The 22,090-nt window shown below is 41.0% G+C and overlaps 1 protein-coding gene across 2 annotated transcripts; it reads left to right on the forward strand.

Moving 5' to 3' along the window:
- Nucleotides 1-851: 851 nt before the first annotated feature.
- On the forward strand, nt 852-21,841 carry mylk4a (myosin light chain kinase family, member 4a). Of its 2 annotated transcripts, none has more exons than XM_055201132.2 (14): nt 852-1,632; nt 2,391-2,478; nt 2,642-3,083; nt 3,157-3,410; nt 3,928-4,033; nt 5,152-5,245; nt 5,354-5,463; nt 5,655-5,796; nt 5,970-6,040; nt 6,128-6,256; nt 7,666-7,818; nt 7,939-8,017; nt 8,121-8,175; nt 21,086-21,841. In XM_055201132.2, the coding sequence occupies exons 1-13, from the start codon at nt 1,129-1,131 to the stop codon at nt 8,172-8,174; spliced, it is 2,226 nt and encodes a 741-aa protein (XP_055057107.2). In that variant the 5' UTR covers nt 852-1,128; the 3' UTR covers nt 8,175; nt 21,086-21,841. The 2 variants fall into 2 exon arrangements, with proteins under 2 accessions (XP_055057107.2, XP_055057109.2); XM_055201134.2 differs by having other exon boundaries at nt 3,160-3,410.
- The last annotated feature ends 249 nt before the right edge of the window (nt 21,842-22,090 follow it).

The raw sequence follows: 22,090 nt of genomic DNA on the forward strand, positions 1-22,090 counted from the left end.
TGCAATAGTGATCCAGTGGTTGGGTTATAAAACAACCCAGGTTGGGCTATTTTTAACCCAGCATTTTTTAGTGTGTAGACTCCTGCATGCTCTCTCTCTTGTGCACGCATTTAATAGGTGTTCTCTCTCTGGAGCAGGTAGAGTGTTGCGCATGTGCATTTTTTTTTAAAGTGGAGGGGCAGTTCTGGGAAAATCTTCCACTATACCTTTAACTGTATAATGTGAAACAGGGTGAGGTGTTGTAGTGGGGACTTATATTTCATCATCAAAGTTAAAATTGATCTATAGCTGTCTTAACTGTGAATGAGTAAGCTGTTTTCAGTGAGTCTGCCAGACGAGTGACACATGCTCTAGTTTCAGTTCATAGAGGGTTCAAAGTGTTCCACAACCTCTTTATTTTTTATCTATACAATTCCATCATCAACATGCTTGCATGTACATCAGAGGAACTGTATGGATATGGCATGTTATTCAATATAAATTGATCTTTTTTTTTTAAACTTTTGTCATTAGTTTTTTATTGACCTTTTAATATCATCTCAAGCTCTGGAATTTCCAGCAAGTTCCATCTATCAGAAATCTTAAATTGCATGGCATGATTCCTCTTATTAAACCTTTCAAGATGAAAAAGTCAGTGCTTGGGTTTCTTTCCATTTATTTGTACAGAAGGTCTAACTGGAAACTGGGTGTCTCCAGGGCCCCTTTGCCACCTGGTCATTCCATCTAACATGGGTTTAGCACTCATACCTTCTCAGATATCACCCAGCAATTCCTCAGCCAAACATAGCCCCTCCCCGGGCCCTGCTGACGTAAGAGCCCCAACACTAGTTTACATTTAGTGGGCTGACTCATTCCATTCTTAATATGACCTCCACTTTGCAGAGGCACAAACGTTGCTTCAATGGAGACCTGGATTGATCATCTTGGGTCATTTAAAATGTTATTTTTTTCTGACTTTTTAGCAATTTAGATACTTTAGATTCTTGAGTTTTCATTCAGATCATACTTGCTTGGCTTATTATTGTTGGATTATCAAATTATCCTCTAACCAGACTAAGCTGGCCTGGGTCTGCATCTGCAAGTGTTTCTCTGTTGTCTTTGGTTAAGGTTAGGGTCCTTAATGCTATCATGAGTTCTGAATCTAACCCAGGAATTGACCTGTTGCAGGTCAGAATTGAGACTTTAAGCAGCAAAATGGACACACTGATAAGTATTCAGGAAAAAGTGCTCAGCCGACTTGATGGCATGTCTCAAGACATTGATGGAATTGAGAGGGATGTAGAAAACTTGAAAGTGGAAAAGGAGGAGATCCATTTTACTCCAGTTATTTGTACAGCACCAGGCCATGAAATGAAAGATATGTGCCAAGAAATGAGCAGCATCATGTTGGCAGTAAATCAACACTCAGAAGAGCAAACCAAGAAACTGGAGGGAATGGAAAGACTTGTGATGAGTATTCAGGAGATGGTCAGCTTTATTGGAGAAACTGTGAAAACTTCCAAAATCATGGATATTTTGTTTAAAGGGGCAGCAGCTCGGAAGAACAAAATGGTTGCAGAGCCCAGGTCCAAGGAAAGTAAAAGCACACTGATTACCAAAAGGCAAGCCACAGATGAACCTGTTGTGAGTAAGGTGAGTCTCTAGTATTGATTTTTTTTATATACAATGCATAAACCACTCTAAATTTACCAAGTGGAATAATGCACCAGCATTTTATAATCAGAGGCTCGTTCTCAATTATAAGGGAGAAAGAAAGTTTTGATTCCCATTTTATGGAGATAATTTATTACACAGAAGCTCTTCAAAGTAAAGACATTTTTAAGTTCCTCAAATTGTAGATATTCACATGACAACTACACCAGACCTTGTTGGGTTGACTTCAACCATGTTTCGGGAAGCAGAAAAATAAATAGGAGAAAATAGAAAAAAAATGTTGAGGCAGAATAGAAATGATTGTTTGACTGTTGGTGTTGGACTATTGTCTTTCACACATCACACCAAATATCACATCAAAGCTAGGTTTGGTATCTCCTACTTGCAAAGTATGTAACGGTTGTCCTTTACTTTACTGTAGGTAGCCATGCTATGTAAAGTAGAGCAGGGCAAAACAATTCTCATACGATTCTCATGCATGTCTTATCAGTAAAGCCAGTTCGATTGTTAGCAGTAAATCACCATTACCGTATTTACACAGAGCCGTATTTCACTGATCGCATTAATAATCGTGGAAATTGGTCTGTGTTCCAGTTAATTTTCTTAAAAGAATTTCACAAGAATTACGCTGCACAACATTTTACATTGTTTGAGGAATGCGGTAAAATTAGATGATAAAATTATTCCCACTGGATAATATCTTAATCCTTTTCTTTGTTTCTCCTATTGCTCTACAGCTAAAAGATCACAAAAGCAAAGAGGGGAGAATTCATCCGAGTCTCAAAGGCCTCAAAGCACAGAAAAAGAAACCATCTGATTGTAAATGTAAGTCCAGACAAAATTATTTTAGGCAAAAAAAATATGATTCAATATAATTTATATTTAAATGTGCAGTGCTGAAAATTGAAACATATGAACTGCATGTTTATCTGTAGCACCTAAATATTTCATTTTGATATGTTTCACTTTTATATTGCTGTTGATACAGTCACTTTGAGGAAACAGGTGCTAATGTTTGAGGAAGTTCAAAAGCTTAATCAAGAAAATACAGAACATTCTGAAGCATGCTACTTCCTAGCAACAGGTTTCCGGAAATCAGAGGATAGGTTGCTTATCCTAAAGCAGGATCACATTGTGGATGAACCCCAAACCCCTTCATCTCAGCAAGAGAAGTGCTGTGAAGAAAAGCAGGAAGCAAAGCCAAAGAAAGAGGGAAATAAAGAGACAGAGCAAAAGTTGGTGGAGGTCCAAAATGAAACACAGCAGCTAGTTGAAGAAGATGGTACTAAGATGCCATTAGCAACCACAGATACAGTACTTAAAGATCAGGAAATGAAGGATACAGAAGACCAGAGGCCAGTTGAGGATCCCTTAGAATCTGACATTACTGACACACAAACCCTTTACCCACCTGAGAGCTCATTGCAAAGGTATGTATTTCCCTCTCAAACTTTATCAAATCTTTTCTAATAATCAGAAATACTTCCTCTTGTGTTGTTTCAGCAGTGAGTTTGAGCAGGTGGATGAGGTGACCTCTAGCAGCAAACGACATGTAACTGAGGATCTGGGGTTAGAGGAACACAAAAAGAGTAGGGTTGAGAAGGGGCAAGACGAGGTTGAGCAAGTGCCAGAGGAAACCAAAGATTTGCATGGTGTTTTTAAAGCTGAAGGTGTGGAGATTGAGTTGGATTTTAGCAAAATTAAGAATGGGGAATACCTGGATGAAAATGAAGAAAAAGACAAGCTGTTCTTCGTTGGTAAGACTAATGTATTTACTTATATTTGAATTATCAATAAAATAGCCATATATGTATGTATGTTCTGTATGTATGGATAAATAGTACTTAACAGTATAAGGTTCTGAAATGTATATAAATGTTTCAATTAAACTTTTCACTTTTGAAAACATGGAAATCTGAAAATGTATTTATACATTTTATAATTGTATGTTAAATTAGACATAAATCCAAAATAGACACACTTTCTCTAGTGATCTCAGATTTTTGGAACCCACTTATACACTGATATGCATAATCCAATTTACTAAATCTGTCACAAGGGACCACATTCAGCTCAACCGAAAATCTCCAAATGGCCAAATAATATCAGATTGATCTTAAATATTTCAAACTGTTACTAAAGACTTTTGCCACAGGTGAAGCTTTTTAACCAGTGGTGGTGTTTTTATGCAGCTGGTTAGCCAAATAACTCAGATTAACTCAGATTAATGCATTATTATTATTGTTAATGCAGGTCATTCTTTCTCTACTGCAGATTGTACTCCACCTTCGCCAGCACCCTTCAACCACCGCATTGTTTCTGCCAAACCCAACCAGATTAACAACTTCTACACCATCAACAGACAGGAAGTTCTTGGAGGGTCTGTGGCTGAAATCTGTGTCTTTATTTCTCACGGAAACTGATTCTCAGTACAGAATGTTTCAGAGACGCTGTACATTTGCACAGTGTAGTCTGCTAATCCCTCAAAGGCTAATTGTGTAACTCCCTCACTCCCACCTGATCTCCACTCACCCGATTCATAACTCCAGAGTCACAGCAGTTATTTTTACATAAAGCTGATAGGGTATGTGAAACTGTATCTCTATGCCAGCTGGAAGCGAACCATTAGGTGTTAATCCAGCATCTCAAAAAGAAGCTCCTTCTTGTTCTTAATAGAATGGAATTTGAAACCATGACACCCACCGTATTACAATGGCATCACTAACACTTTCACACAGACCAGAAATAATTTCAAAGTATAGTTTTACATGTACAGAGGCTCCAAAAAGTATTTGGAAGCTTAAGCCAGACTTGAAATTAAACAAATGGCATTGTGTTAGATAACAAACTATCAACTTAAGTGGGATATGCAAACAAATGATGTTATAATGTTAGTTCTTCTGAGCCATTTCCACCAAGTAATGTCAAGGGCATTTGTAATTTGAGGTTGCTTAAAACAGTAGCCACAAAAAATAGTATTTTTGTCTTGTATTTCAATAAAAATATCTATGAATTCTTAAATTAGGATACATTTACTTGTTAGGCAAAGTTGCTTAAGATATAAAGTTTTGTTTACTGAAATAAATTATGAAAATCAAGAGGTGTTACTTAAAACAAGTAAAATATCTGTCAATGAGGTAAGAAAAATTAACTTTTATTTAAATAAGTTGAAACTTGAATTAACTTTATTTGTCTTACCTCATTGTTTTAAGCATACATTTCATGTTTTTGAGAATTAAAAAACATGAATAAAAAAAAATTAAAATATTTACTTTGCTTGTCAAGTAAATGTATCCTAATTTAACAATTCTTAGATATTTATACTAAAACCAAGATGCAAATAATATGTAAAACATTAATCTTTTATATTTAATTATGTTCAACAAAGTTTGACACTAATACTGTATATGTAATTGGGAGAGGGGTTAAATTCCTTTTATTATTACAATTTAAAACTCCTGTGTGTGGTCACTGAGAGCTATTTTTCTCTTTTTGCAGTGGTCGATTTGGCCAGGTACATAAATGCATTGAAAATTCTTCTGGACTCACTTTGGCGGCAAAGATAATCAAAGCTAGAAGTCTAAAGGAAAAGGTACAGTGAGCGAGAACCAACTGCCTGTTTTTTTTTTGTCTTAAAAACTTAAGTCACTAAAACTTTAGACTACAGTTAACTAATGGCTAAATATATTTTCTTTAATAGGAGGTGGTGAAAAATGAAATTCAGGTTATGAACCAGCTTAACCATGCTAACTTGATTCAGCTCTATGCCGCCTATGAGTCCAGGAATGACATTATCCTTGTACTTGAATAGTAGGTGCTTTTAATGGATTTCAAAGTTTATTCACCCATCATTTTTATGAAAATATAGTCTCAGGTGTATTATGTATGTAAATGTAAAAAATGACACACTTGTTTATGATAATGGAAATGAATGTAAATGTAAAAAATGACACACTTGTTTATGATAATGGAAATGATGCAAGATTCTTTTTTTTTAACAGTGTTAGTGGAGGAGAACTCTTTGACCGGATCATTGACGAGAACTACAAATTGACAGAGCTTGACACAGTCATGTTCATCAGACAGATCTGTGAAGGCTTATGTCACATGCACAAAATGTACATTCTCCACCTGGACCTAAAGGTACAACTGGAAATCCAATTAATGAAAAATGTAATGTCAACACCTTATAATATCCTAGCCTATAACCTACATATCATCTTATCATCAGTTTAATGTTAGGGCACATAGCCATCCCTACTAGTCAAGCAAATTACTAAAGTAACATGAACCCCTTTTTTTGGTGTGGCCTGCAGCCAGAGAACATTCTGTGTGTCAGCAGATTAACAAATAAAATCAAGATCATTGACTTTGGACTTGCGAGGAAGTAAGTGTGCTCACTAGACATTAACCGATGCATTTAAACTGAAATGATTTAATTTCCTTATTTGTTTTATTCTTTTATTCTTGTCAGGTACCAGCCCAAAGAGAAGCTACGAGTAAATTTTGGGACACCAGAGTTTCTGGCCCCAGAGGTGGTTAACTATGATTTTGTGTCGTTCAACACGGACATGTGGAGTCTGGGTGTTATCACATACATGTTGTGAGTTACACTCAACAATATATGCAATGTATAAGTCACTGTAAATTAAAGTAAACCATAGGGATCCGCATACAATTTTCCAATAATCATACCTGCAAACTAGTCAATTTTAAACAAAAATGTTGAATCCAAATATGTCATTTATATAAATCGTGTAGATCCGAAGAGATTCTTTTGGTGGGGGGTTGGTCAGCAAGAACAAATAACATCACAATAATAGGAAATTAGTAGACTGGAGGTCACAGATGCAACTGTCTTTTCCCCTAAAACATATTTGGTACAGCGCCTGAAGTCCACAGAATCAAAATGATAGCATCGTCTTCTTTATTTTGGAGCTTTTTCATTCCCCCTCTGAAGCAGGTGGAGTGTTGCACATGTGCAAGTGGAGGGGCGGGTTTTTTCAATCTTCCGCTATACCTTTAAGATAACAGCATCGTCAACCTTTCCATGTATCAAGACAACTTTTTACTGCACAACAACTGATAATCGTAATACTTTTTTTCCGTAATGTTTAAGTTAACTAAAGTCTAAACAAATAAAATGTCAGTTCAGAATGAATCTAAAATACTTTTGCAGAGTTAAAAGGTCACATAGCTCTATCTGTTTTGTTGTCTGTCATTAAAAGTTACAATGGAAATGAAAGGGGCAGAGGATGTCTTTAATACAGTGGTTTCTTAAATGGTGGGGCACAAGTAGGTTTTTTTCACCCCTTGACTGCTGTCGCAGTGTTGGCTTAATTACTGCTTACATTATTATGGTCCAGTTATAATCTTACAGAAATTGCTACTTTGCTTTAGTACTATTATTATATTATTACCTAATACATCATTCTATCAGGAAATTATTTAAAAAATAAATGTTGTACCTCCATGTACTAAAAAGGCTTGGAATAGTTTGGAATTGGAGTATTACTTATTGCATTATTCTAGTAACAAATTTGAATACCTCTATGTAATCCATCATAGACTATGTTCATAATATATTTTGGAATAGAGTAATACTACATTATTTAATAAAGGTAATACATTTAAATAACTTCATGTGTGATCTATTCTAAACTATATTTAAAAACTGCCAATGCTTTTGTTTTGCTTTTTTGTTGCTTTTCTGAGTTTTCTTTGTCTCTATTTCATGTAAATCTACTTTGAAACACAGAATAATTGTTAAAAAAACACTATATAAATAAAACTGAATTAACAAATATGTTTTTACTCGAAGCAGATCTTGTCTATTCCCTTTATTTTTCTGTCAAAGTCAAACATAATGCTTATTTACATTGCTTGCAGAGAAAAAGAAAGCCACATACAGTGATTACTTTTGTAAACTTGTCACCTTTATCATCTCTTATGAGTTTGCAGGCAGAATTATTTACAATGTAACTTTTTTTGTGTATAATTTGTTTTGTGTAGGCTCAGTGGGCTCTCTCCTTTCCTTGGGGATGATGACAACGAAACTCTTAATAACATCTTGGGCTGCCAGTGGAATTTTGAGGAGGATGAGTTCACAGACATCTCAGAAGAAGCCAAGGACTTTATTTCCAAACTGCTTATTGTTGATAAAAGGTACACAAAATAAGACCCAGACCAAGATTTGGGGATAAAGCCAGCACTTTTCAACCAATATGCTGCATTACCTACTGTATTCATCCAAGATTGTTTTCTTTTCTTTGTATGTGTGTGTAGTTGGAGGATCGGAGCAGGGGAAGCATTGAAGCACCCCTGGCTGTCTGATCCAGCTGTCCACTTTCGCCTTCATGAGAAGGTTAATGCTACATTTTGTTAAACATACTGTAATGTCGTACACAAAGATATGTAAATAATGGAATTTCTTTGTGCATCTAAGAGTCGTCTGTTTTTTTTAATAGAAAAATATGTGCCGTTCACGCAGAAACTCTTGTGTGCCTCCACCGGAGAGTTAATGTAAGTCACTATATTTTAAAACTTAACAATGTTTACAAAATATTTATGTAAATGTATTTATCTGGTGATCTATTATGTGGTGCTAATTGTGTGCACACAAAACGTCTCGGTTACGTATGTAACCCTCGTTCCCTGAAGGAAGGGAACGGAGACGTCGCGTCGTGACTGACGAATTGGGAGCCGCTTTGCGGTGGCGGATCTACTTCGAGAGGCTATTACGAGGGGCCAATGAAATTGGCATGCAGATTATTTGCAGGTGCAGTAATCAAATCAGCTCTTTTCGCTGAGAAGCCGACAAAATAAAGGGGTCGGCCGACTCAGCAGTGGAACAGCAACTGTGGCGACGGGACGTGACATCTCCTTTCCCTTCCTTCAGGGAACGAGGGTTACATACGTAACTGAGACGTTCCCTTTCAGTTAGTCACTACGACGTCACGTTGTGACCGACGAATTGGGAATCCCTACCAAAGCGCCACTGGAACTGACCCTTCCAGTGCCTGCGTAAAACCTTCCGTCTTCACTTTACGAGAGGCGGAACCTGGGCTTACAGCAGAAGGCCGGTCACTACTTGTTCCTAAACCCACGATAGTGAACTAGGCAAACTGGGAAGCAAATCCAGCCTGGGCGGAACTAAGAGACGCTGCGGAGTCAACCCAGAGGAGATTGTAAGAAGGGGTGGCGAAAAATAGCCTGTAGGTCTATGACGTGACTCTCATAACTATAATATACTAGAGAGAAAGCAGAGCGGGCTCTGCAAAGGGAAAACGTGGTAGATTAGCTCCATGGAAAATACCCGCATAGGACACCTCACGGGGGCACTAAACAGGGGCTTAGCCAAACACAGGTTTTCAGGAATACAGCTAGTGAGAGGCTGACAGCTGATGCTCCGCAACATCGACTGTCAAGGCGATGGAGGAAAGTCAAAAACCTTATTTTGTGACATTTTGACCTTATGGCCTTGCATATTGGCGCAGTCGTGCCGCACCAAAACGGAGGCTGCAAGCCGACACAGGAGCTGACTCTGAGTGTTTCTACCGGTTTGAGGAGAGAACACGAGAGGATACCGCTTCAATACGAACATTGTAAAATCTGGTGAACGTGTTAGGTGTCGCCCAGCCAGCCTCTCTACAGCCAGCCCCTTAACCGAAGCCAGTGCAAGAAGAGTTAGAGTTTTCATTGTGAGAAATTTGATACTCACAGACTGCAAAGGCTCAAATGGGGCGACCTGAAGTGCTTTCAGCACCATGGACAAGTCCCACGGAGGAATAGAGGGCGGGCGAGAAGGATTCAGCCTTCGTGCACCTCTTAGGAATTTAATAACTAGATTGTGCTGACCCACAGATCTACCGTTTATCCGCGAGTGGTACGCGGATATTGCCGCAATATCTACTTTAATAGTAGAAGGTGACAGCCTCTTCTCCAGACGATGCTGAAGATATGATAGCACAACTCTAATAGCGCATTCTCGGGGGTCCTCTGACTGTGAAGCACACCAAACAACGAACAGGTTCCATTTAAGCTTATAAGCCTGTCTAGTAGACTGCGCTCGCGCCGCAAAAATAGTGTTAGATACCGCTTGCGGTACATCACTTAGAACCCCTGTGTCCCGTCCAACGACCACACATGGACGTTCCATAGATCGGGACGTGGGTGCCATAATGTGCCCCCTTCTTGAGAAAGAAGGTCCTTCTTCAGAGGAATCTTCCATGGAGGGGCTGTCGCGAGGAGCGCGAGTTCTGGAAACCAATTCCTGGTTGCCCAATACGGCGCGACTAAGAGAATGCGCTCCTCGTCTCCCTGACTGGAGGGAAGGCGTATTTGCGTAAACCCCGCGGCCAGCTGTGTGCCAGTGCATCCACCCTGCGAGTTCCCTCGTTCAGAGAATAAAACAGGCGACAATGTGTCGTTTCTGGGGAGGCAAACAGATCTACCTGTGTTTTGCCGAAACGTTTCCAAATTAGCTGAACCATCTGGGGGTGGAGTCGCCATTCGCCAGGACGCGCTGCTCGTGAGAGCGCATCTTCCGCTGTGTTGAGCCACCCCGGGATGTGAATGACACAAAGAGACCTCAGATTCTTCTGACTCCAAAGGAGGAGATGACGGGCGAGATGCGACAGGTGATGAGAGCGCAAACCACCTTGGCGATTGATATACGCAACAGTTGCAATGTTGTCGGTGCATACTAATACATCCTTGTCTCGAAGCTCGTTGCTGAAACGAATGAGAGCGAGATGCACAGCCAACAACTCGAGGCAATTTATATGCCAGCATCTCTGGAATGTCGTCCAGACACCCGAAACTGTATGCCCGTCGTACGTGGCTCCCCACCCCGTGTTAGAGGCATCCGTGCACACAATGGCATGCCTGGAGACTTGTTTTAATGATACCCCTGCTCTGAGGAATGACGGGTCTAACCACGGAGTGAAATGGAGACGGCACATCGGTGTGATCATTACGCGGTGCGCGCCGGTGAGCCACGCTCTCCTCGGGATTCGGTCGTGAAGCCAACGCTGAAGCGGTCTCATATGGAGCAGCCCGAGTGGTTTCACAGCCACTGCTGCTGCCATATGACCCAGCAGCTTTTAAAATTGTTTCAGAGGGACCGCGCACTTGCCATTGAATGAATTTAGACAAGTCAGAATGGATTGCACACGCGCTTCTGTTAGAAGTGCGGTTAAATCGACCGAATCAAGTTCCATACCGAGAAAAGAGATCCTCTGCATGGGGCAAAGTTTGCTCTTTTCCCAGTTGACCTGAAGACCGAGACGGGTGAGGTGTTTTAACACATGGTCCGTGTGATCGCAAAGCATCTGAAGGGACTGGGCTATTATTAACCAGTCGTCGAGATACGCTAGAATGTGCACACCGTTATCTCTCAGGGGTTTTAATGCCCCCTCGAAAACTTTCGTGAATACACGGGGAGAGAGAGAAAGCCCGAACGGTAAGACTTTGTACTGATATGCCCGCCCCTCGAACGCAAAGCGGAGAAACGACCTGTGTCGAGGAAGTATCGAGACATGAAAGTACGCGTCCTTCAGATCGATGGCTGCGAACCAATCGTTTGGACGAATGCACTGAAATGTGCTCTTGTGCGTCAGCATTTTGAATGGCAACTTGTGAAGCGCTCAATTCAGTAAACGCAGGTCCAGGATCGGTCGCAACCCGCTGCTTTTCTTGGGTACAATGAAATAAGGGCTGTAATACCCAGATTTCATCTCGGCTGGAGGGACCGGCTCGATCGCGTCCTTCGCCAATAGGACAGCGATCTCGGCACGGAGAACATGCGCGTCTGCGTTTTTCACCGTAGTTAACCGAATGCCCACAAAATTGGGATGGCACCGGGCAAATTGAATCGCGTAGCCGGGAAGAATCGTGCCTAAAAGCCATCTTAAAGGGCTGGATACCGAGCGAGGGGAATAATATCAACGGAGGTGTTGTGTGGTGTGCCACTCACCTTTTTCCGCTGATGGGGGGCAGAGCTGGGGAGATCTCGATGTAGAAGACTCACATGTCGTGGCACACCCGGTGGCGAAAGAGGAGGAGAAGGACATAGGGCTTTGTGCCCGTCCGTAGCTCCCGCACTCCTCTGAAGACCTGGAGAAGGAAGAGGAATTCACTCTTTTTGTGGTTTTGTGGGTGCCGGCTGAAAAGCCAGCGGAACAGAAAAAAACTGAAACCAAGGATTCCCCACCCGGCCCTCCTCCGGTGGGGGGAGTGGTGCCTTCAGGTCACCCGTCTCAGGGTCGTTTAGCCTTACGTTTTCCACCTCTCTTTGCAGGCTGCTGAGCGGGCTGGGTGGGCTGCTGGCGGCCAGTTCCTCGGTTCCTAGAAGTGCCCTGAGGGGGGGGCAGCCGCCGCAGGACGCCCTCGGCGAGAGGCAAACTGAGGTGCCGACGTCGAAGGGGCAGATGTACGTTTTCCGACGCGGCAGGATCTTAGCAATGGCCTCAGTTCGTTTCTGAGCGGTGGAAACTGCCTGTGCAAAATTTTCCACCCTCTCGCCGAACAGGCTGGCCTGGGACACCAGAGCATCTAGAAGCTTAATACAGTCCTGCTCCCGCATGTCGGCCAGACACAGCCAGAGATGGCGGTCCTGGACCACCAAAGTGGACATTGCACGTCCGACCGCCCGTGCGGTGACCTTAGTGGCTCTGAGTGCCAAGTCAGTAGCCGCACTGAGCTCTTTAAATGCGGCCGAATTGTGACCACCCTCGTCCAGGTCATGCAGTGCTTTAGCCTGGTGTACCTGTAGTAATGCCATGGCATGGATGGCAGAGGCCGCATCCCCACAAGCATGGTAGGCACATCCTGTTAGTGCAGAGGAGTACCTACATGCCCGCGAGGGGAGGGTCGGCCGATCTCGCCAATGGGAAGAGGACCCGGCCGGACAATTCAATTCAATTCAATTCAATTTTATTTATATAGCGCTTTTCACAATACTCAATTGTTTCAAAGCAGCTTTACATTAATAGAAGCAGTAAAAGCACAGAAAAACGACAGATAGCATAACATAATACACAATAGCATAATCAGTCAAATTTGCTGCGGCTATGACGTGACATTATGAGCGAGCATATTACTAATGTAACGTCTAAAAGAAGAAGCTAAGTTAAGCCCAAGCAGGCTACCTCCCCGGGGTAAAAAAACCCCTAGGAGAAAAAAAAAACAAAAACCCTGGGTTGTTTAGCCGAGGAAATAAAAATAAAAGTCCTAGGAGGGAAAAACCCTTGGGAGATATACATGTATATTCACACATATAAACGGATAAGGAGCTTAAGCGGAGATTAAGCGGATATTAAGCGGGTCCTGCCGGTGGTCGTTGGTCAGGCATCAGCTGGGCATCACATTGAAGGACGACCAGTAGATCAGAGGTGTGCCGACTTTCACATCTACCGGAACTGGGTCTGTTTGTCCCATTGTCCTCAGGGTCAATGGGACCCAGGGACGAGACAGGGAGAGAAAAACAAAATCATATTAGCGTAGGGGCCGTTCACATGTAATGCAAGTGTCACACAGTGATGTGGTTTAATCAGCTTAGTTTCAGACAGACTAACTATTGAGGCATAATTGTTTTATCCACAGTTGAGGATTTTGCAAATTGGGGGCCCACTGCAACGGTATATATGGTAACTAAGGGTCACCTTCCAATTTTTAAGAGAAAATGAAACCTGTCGACCCGTTTGACTAAGGCCTGTAACCCCACTGTCGTCGTTAATGCAGGTTCAGTGGCAAACGGGTCTATATTGCATACTATTTACAAGATCACGAAAAAAAAAACGCCAACATCGCAACCTGACCATACGTGTCAACCCGTTTGACTAAGGCTGGAGGCCCCACTGTCGTCGTTAATGCAGGTTCAGTGGCAAACGGGTGTGTATGGCATACTATTCACAAGACACAAGAAATTGCCAAAATCGCAACCCGACCATACGTGCCAACCCGTTTGACTAAGGCCGGAAGCCCCACTGTCGTCGTTAATGCAGGTTCAGTGGCAAACGGGTCTGTATGGCATACTATTCGCAATAGAAAGAAAGCGCCAAAATCACAACCCAACCATACTTGCCAACCCGTTTGACTAAGGCCAAAAGCCCCACTGTCGTCGTTAATGCAGGTTCAGTGGCAAACGGGTCTGTATGGCATACTATTTGCAATACATAGAAAGCGCCATAATCACAACCCAACCATACGTGCCAACCCGTTTGACTAAGGCTGGCGGCCCCACTGTCGTCGTTAATGCAGGTTCAGTGGCAAACGGGTTTGTATGGCATACTATTCACAAGAACACGAAAGTTCCAAAATCGCAATCCGACTATAGGTTAAGATAAGGTTTTTATTTATTTATTTGGTTGGTCTGTGTTATGACCGCGAGTGCTTTGTTCCGTACAGATAACTATTTCGAGTTAAGTACTTTTACTAGACAAATTATGTGAATGCTTTGTTGAAGAGAAAAGTTTTAAGTCTAGATTTAAAATTATCGACTGTGTCTGATTCTCGGTTGGTAAATCATTCCAGAGCTTAGGGGCTAAGTAGGAAAATGACCTTCCACTTTTAGACACTTTTGATAGTCTAGGGATAATCAAGAGACCAGAATTTTGCGACCGTAGTGTGCGTGATGGATTGTATTCTGATAGTAATTCTCTAAGATATGAGGGTGCTAGGCCATTTAAAGCTTTGTAGGTGATTAGTGATATTTTAAATTGTATGCGATATTTAACTGGTAGCCAGTGTAAAGATGCCAGAATTGGGCTTATGTGGTCATACTTTTTAGATCGAGTAAGTACCCTTGCGGAAGCGTTTTGAACTAGCTGAAGCTTGTTTACTTGATTTGCATGGCATCCCCCGAGTAGCGAGTTACAATAGTCTATTCTAGAGGTCATAAAAGCATGGATAAGCTTCTCTGCGTCAGATGTAGACAGTATATGGCGTATTTTCGAGATATTTCTAAGATGGAAGAATGCTGTGCGGCAGACGTTGGCGATATGACTATCGAAGGATAAGTTGCTGTCGAACATCACACCTAAGTTCCTAACCGTGGAAGATGGCACCACAGTGCAGCCATCTATGTGCAACTTGTAATCTGACATATTATGTTTGTAGCGATTCGGTTCAATGATAAGTATCTCTGTCTTATTGGAGTTCAACTTAAGAAAGTTATGTGCCATCCAGTCACTAACATCGCTAAGGCAGTCTGTTAGCTTAGAAAACGTGTGTGTTTCGCTGGGATGTGAGGAGATGTAAAGCTGGGTATCATCCGCGTAGCAGTGAAAACTTATGTTATGTTTCCTGATAATGTCTCCTAGAGGTAACATGTATAACGAGAACAGGATAGGACCTAAAACCGAACCCTGCGGTACACCGTATTTAACCAGGGAGTGATATGACTCTTCCTCGTTTACATAAACAAAGTGATAGCGATTGGTTAGATACGACCTAAACCAGGCTAGCGCCTGACCACTGATACCAACATAGTTTTCTAGTCTATTGAGTAAGATTGTATGATCTATTGTGTCAAAGGCTGCACTAAGGTCTAATAATATAAGAATTGAGATTTCACCACGATCGGATGTTAATAGGAGGTCATTTGTAACTCTAAGCAACGCTGTCTCTGTGCTATGGTGGGGCCTGAATCCTGATTGAAACTTTTCATATGTCAAAGGCTGCACTAAGGTCTAATAATATAAGAATTGAGATTTCCCCACGATCGGATGTTAATAGGAGGTCATTTGTAACTCAAAGCAACGCTGTCTCTGTGCTATGGTGGGGCCTGAATCCTGATTGAAACTTTTCATATGTACTATTATTTGTCAAGAATGTGCGTAACTGGCTTGCCACTACCTTTTCTAATATTTTCGAAAGAAAGGGAGATTTGAGATTGGTCTAAAGTTATTAAGCTCTCCCTGATCAAGCTGCGGTTTTTTAATCAGCGGTTTAATAACTGCTAGTTTGAAAGCTGTTGGAACGTATCCTATTTCTAGCGATGAGTTAAAGATATTTAGAACCGGGGTTGACACTACAGGGAATACCTCTTTAAGCAGTTTTGTGGGAACGGGGTCTAATATACAGGATGATGATTTGGATGATGTAACAAGTCTAGAGAGCTCATCTATTGTAGTAGGTTTAAATGAATCAAGATGTTCGTATGGTAGTCTAGTGTTAAGTGAACTAACGGGTAGAGTGGCGGCTGCCTGGGTAGTTACGATGTTGTCCCTTATAGCCGTAATTTTGTTAGAAAAGAAGTTCATGAAGTCGTTACTATTGTGTTGAAGTTTACTATTGGTTTCTGTTTGTTCTTTATTTCTAGTCAGTTTTGCAACGGTGCTGAAGAGGAAACGAGGGTTATTATGATTCTCATTTATAAGCTTGCTATGATAGGTAGATCTGGCGGTTTTAATAGCCTGTCTGTATTGTTTAACACTCTCTGTCCATGCTGCACGCCATACCTCTAACTTTGTGCTTCTATAATTTCTTTCCATTTTCCTAGTTGCCTTTTTGAGTGCTGCTGTGTGATGATCATACCATGGAGCTGGCGGTTTTTCTTTGATTCTCTTTTTTCGAATGGGAGCAACGGCATCCAATGTGTTAGAACAGACATTGTTTAGGTTTTCTATTACAATATCTAGATCGTCACAGTTATCTGCTACATGTTTAATTTGGGACAGGTCTGGAAGAGTGCTAATAAATCTATCTTTAGTGGTGGAAATTATTGTTCTGGCTAATCTGTAGCATGTTGTGGATTGAGTGATCCTATCTAGAAGGTACAGTGTATGACACAAGGTAATGGTCAGAAACTGCATCACTCTGAGGTGATATTTTGATGTCATTAATATTGAGCCCGAGTGACAGAATTAAGTCTAATGTGTGCTTACGAGTATGCGTTGGCCCTGTCACGTTTTGTCTAATATTGAGAGAATTTAGAACATCCATAAATGCACGTCCTAGTGCATCTTTTGGGTTATCCACATGAATATTAAAATCACCAACGATAAGAGCTTTATCTACAGTGACTACAAGCTCAGACAGGAAATCTGCTATTTCTTTAAGGAAATCTGCATGGTGGCCCGGAGGACACAGTTGCATCGCGACGGGACGCTCAACCGGGGGGAGATCGGTGTACCCTCTAGCGGCCCCGCCGTCGAGGGTGGTGAGGGGTGAGGGCTGATACGGCCGCTTCCGGGAGGAAAAAGGATTTTTCCACGACCGTGTCAGTTCCTCATGAATCTCGGGGAAGAAAGGCACTGGTGGCTGGGTCTGCCAGACCTGCCAACCTTTACGCATTTTGCGTAACAGATACGCATTTAGAGATCAAACTACGCTGCTACGATTTGTCACTTCAAAATACGCGAAAAGCCTTTGGTGGCTTTGAGTTAAACTGTCTGTGCATTTGCGCACTAGGCAACTCGTCTATCTGTGTAACCGCATTGGGCAGCAACCTGTTGGGAAAAGACGACGTCGACCAATCATAGCGCTAGTTTTAAACTCTTCAAAGCGGAGAGCGGGGAGCCGTCGAAGCGAATAACGAAAATAACGAAATTGTTTTTCATCCCGGTCCATCTTCATACTGTGACTTGTTTTACAAGGGAGGATGGTTCTAAACACCGTTTTTAAAGGTAAATGGGCAGGGTATGGGAATTGTGAATTGGATCCATTGTAATAAGCCTGCCAACCAGGGGCGTCTAGACGCCTTTAACTGTTGTACGTGCCCCAGTGTAAATCTGTTGTACCCAGTGTCCTATGTTGTGCCTCAAGTTTAAGCTTTTACTTTATTTGCCAGTATATTCATTTACATTGTTAATCGCGCCAAAAAAACTGAGCTATATGAACCGTAATTCACGCTAGTAAACACGTTGCAGTCCCACAAGACAAACTGGCGCGAGCACGCAGAAATCGATGTCCGCGAGCGGAGCCTCCGGTTTACTTTTTGTAGCACTCTGCCGCCGCTCACTCAGAAGAGCATGTGAGGCACGCGAGAAAACATGACAAAACAAAAGTACGCTTCTGAATTTAAATCAATCTTATTCTTACTCGATTGTTACTGGCTCCTGTCGATGTACATCAGATTTTTTTGTGCAGAGCAGGGAAATAGAAACAGAAAGTATAGATGATGAGGGAGGTAAAACGAACTATATGCTCAGCCAGTCAAAACCAAGTATAGAGGTTTGCATTATTGCTTAGAAAATCAATGTTTGTGTACTGTTCTGTATTGTCAGATATGACATTACTGTTTAGTTCACTAGATCTACTTTAGGACACTACATAAACAGTTGGCATCACTGCTGAAAAAAAAGCAGTATACCAGCAAGACCAGCATATGTTGTGTTTTGTTGCTGGTTTAGCTGGTGGTCATCAGCATACCAGCATCACCAAGACCAGCATATGTTGTGTTTTGTTGCTGGTTTGCTGGTGACCAGCATAGACCAGCTTAATTCTCATGATGATTTGGTGCTGGTTTAGCTGGTGGTCATCATCAGCATACCAGCACCACCAAGACCATGTTGTGTTTTGGTGCTGTATGCTGGTGTCCACCAGCTAAACCAGCATGGGAATCATTCTGGTTTATGCTGTTTTTTCAGCAGGTTTAAACACTATGCTGATAAAATACACAAAAGGATCATCCAAATATGTTTTTTATTGTAGTAGCAGCTAAGTAATGTTATTGTAAATTTGTGTAAAAGACTCATTATCATCAGTACTGTAGAATGCACATTTGCTAACATGGCATTTATGCATTAAAACTGTTCATGTTAGGTATGTTAAAGAAAAAGTAGTGGTAGGCCTGCTGTGCCCCGTTAGAGGTTCATGTCAACGTGCCTGCTGGAATATAAAGCAAGGACATAGCATGCTATTTGTTGATTCTTTGTTATTTATAATGTCCCATGTATTTAAGATATATATGCCATAAGCATATTGTTTAATAGGCATATTTTTGGAGGTTGCCTTTTCATTAAATGAGTTCTTCATAGCCTACTTGTATGTTGAAAGACTAGATATGGTGGTGAGGGGGAACAATTTGCTTAGTAATAAGTTGTAGTAATAAGTCATAAGTAAGCATGTGAACTCAATCACTACTGATCAGCAAATGTGCCTGACCTCGCGCCGCTGCGGTAAGTTGCTACTCAAAAAAAAATTCCAAGGTTGGCAGGTCTGGTCTGCTCTGTTCTAGCAGACCCAAAGTACCAATCATCAAGGCGGGACGGCTCGGGTGGAGATGGTTGATGCGACTGTGAGCAATTCGCAACCACACGACCTGCCGAAAATGACCACGAGCCTGCGTTAACTAAAGGAGATTTATAGAGATGACAGTGTAGCGTGTAACGGGGTTTAGTGTATACATACGTATAATGTTCAATGTGGGCCTGTGTATAAATCCCAATACATGTAATTAACACTCTCTTTGAATTTACCAGTTACCTGGGTTTAGCAGATTGAACAGTTCAACTCAAGCTGAAAATCAGTTCTCATATACTACAGTGCAAATAAATAAATAAATAAATGAAATACTTGTAAAAGAGTAACACTGTTTCATTTTGTTTGTAATCCAAATTCATGATTCACTTAAATGACTCAGTTAGGTTGAATTCATGAATCAATTGTTTGTTCCTTTAAATAGTTCAAATAGTTCAGTTCAAAGTCAGTGTCCTTTGAAGAAAATCCAAGAAAATACGGAAAATTAAGTTTCAGCGAATTCACGTCCAAGTAGTTGTCCGAAACAAAAAGGAAAAATATCCTCCTACCAGTTCTGATGACTTCAAAGCACAGTTCTGGTTGGCTCGCCATTTTGTATACACCTTCAGTATATAGTTAATTGTCTCGCAAGTCCAAGATGGAGCAGGAGAACTTCACAGATGTTCGCAATTCTCACAAAAAACCCAGCCTTGTAAAAAGAGCAGTAATTAATCTTCAATTCAACAGATTTATCAATAAGCATCATGTAAACATTTCAAATAACAACCTAACTCAGGGTTTCAACACTTATTGAACATATTGACACTTAAAATGTTATTTTTTAATCACATTTACGTTACTTGACTGTTAACTTTCAAATGTAAATAGCTTCAGCTCGTTCGTTATATACCAACGGCCAATGTAAACAAACTAATAAAACTCATAGTTTGCTGCCAAATTTGCAACACTTATGCCATAATGTGAAGTTAATATTTAGAATATAACTCACCAAAGCATACATTTTAACTTCTTATTTATAAGAAGTTGTTCATTCGCAGTGTTTTGATGCTCTGTGATTCTGCATCTGCCTCCGTTCTAATTCTATATTTTTCTCTCCTCACTCTAGCGACAGCTTTTCCAAGTTATCGCATCACTTCAGGAATCCAATAATTTGTTTTAAATCACTGTTTTGAATCACTTTTTCCTCGTAATAAATATTTTAGTTTCTTGAGATCGCCCCGTGCAGCTGCTCATCTGACTCGCTCTCACTCTGTGCCCATGCATGCTGGCACCTGTGTGAACTGAATGCGCTGCTACCATTGGCTCATAAAAGTGTCGGTCACCGTAGCAAGATCAGCGATTGGTTGAAAGTTTCTTCTGCTTCTAGAACACTCGCCTTCTCTCTCTCTTAATTCTTTTACAACAGCTAATGGATCAATGTTTATGCGCGGTCTGAAAAATGTGCGCGGTCTGATAAATCTATTGCGCGGCCACTTTGACTCTTAGAGGGAACATTGACTGTCGGTGGACTTTTTCAGCACCGTGATGCGCAAGTTGTCCTTCGCAAGCATCACGGCCGCCTTCTTAGCGCCGGATGGCTTGGAAGGGGTGTGGCGGTCCCGGAGGTACGCCACCCGACTGCGCAGATCCACCACAGTCATGTTCAGACAGATCTGACATGTACTGTCGCGAAACGCTGCCTCCGCATGCTCAAGCCCTAAGCATGAGAGACAACGATCGTGGCCGTCATGAGGATTCATGTACAGCCCATATCCGGACGAAGCACACGGTCGGAATGTCATCCTCGTGTTGCTCTTTTAGGGAAATTCACACTACATGTAATGCGTGAGTTGATGAAGCACGCAGGGGAGAGGCAACGACACACTCAAATAAAATTCAAAAATAGAAATTAAAGAGGTGGAACTGATGCGAGTCTCCGCTGAGGTGCTGTCTGTCCAACCAACTTCGACACACACAGAGGTCCCAGAAAGGATTTGCTTTTCAAGAGCAGAATGCTGCCGGCTTCGAAGCGAAAAGCTGATTTGATTACTTCACCTGACTCTGATTATATGCAGTTGAAAATAATCTGCATGCCAATTTCATTGGCCTTTTTTGGTGGCTTCTCGAAGTAGATTTGCCACTGCGGAGCGGTTCCCAATTTGTCGGTCACGACGTGACGTCGTAGTGACCGACTGAAAGGGAACTAGCCAATCATGTTGTCAAGTTTTATTGTTTGATTTTTTTATAGGGACCAAGCTTGCTGTGCAACCAAGATAAACAACCAAGATTAATGTATACAGACAAACATGTAGTTGGATATTTGCATAGCCATTTACCATTTGTCACTCATTTGTTACAGTTGCTGGCATTTTGTTTAAATTACAACTGTAGTTTTCCTAGTATTTTTCCTGTAATTCCAGTTGCATCTGTAGTTTAAATCACATTAAACATAAAAAGTATAATTATTTTGCAATTTACATTTAGAATTATAATTTATATTATAACTAAATATATTGTATACCATCTTGTGATTTTTAAACATTTACATGCCTTAATATATACCCTGTATTACATTTTAATGTTATAAAAGCTTAAACTGGTCTAATCAAAACAGTATATGTATCACATACAGTACACAACATTCTTCTCTAGATCTCTTTCTTTGTTCTGTTCTGTGTAGCTCCATCTCTGTAACATTACGTTTCTAAAGAAAGAAACAGCAAAAATCTTGATTTTAGTGCTCAAATATAATTACTTTTTTATCATTTCATTTATTCTAATGAGTATGTAACCTGGCATTATATGCACTTTAATACATTATTTAGTTTACTTTCTTAGTAGTGTTAAATAGTATGTCTAGTATTAGAAAGAAGTCTAATTTGTTTTATTTGTCTACATGTATTGTTATGTATACCTGAAAGAATAGTAAAAATGTCTTATGCCTTATTGTTATCCCCATTTACATAAACTAATAAAAATGAGTTTACTTTATATGATTTTTAAACCAAGTTCCGTAAGTATATCAATTAAATATGACTAAATTTGCATGGATGGTGATAGTGATATGCATGAAGGAATGGGAGGGAACGGAGACGTTACGTTGTGACCGTTGAATTGGATATTCGCTTAGAGAGATCAATCTACTTTGTGAAACTACTAAATGCCAATGAACTGGGTATTTAAGCAGCAGGTGCACATTCAGTCAGTCAATATGATGTCACATTGTGACCGACGAATTGTGAATACCTACCAA

This window comes from Misgurnus anguillicaudatus, chromosome 2 (genome assembly GCF_027580225.2).
Source record: "Misgurnus anguillicaudatus chromosome 2, ASM2758022v2, whole genome shotgun sequence".
NCBI classification, from domain to species: domain Eukaryota; kingdom Metazoa; phylum Chordata; class Actinopteri; order Cypriniformes; family Cobitidae; genus Misgurnus; species Misgurnus anguillicaudatus.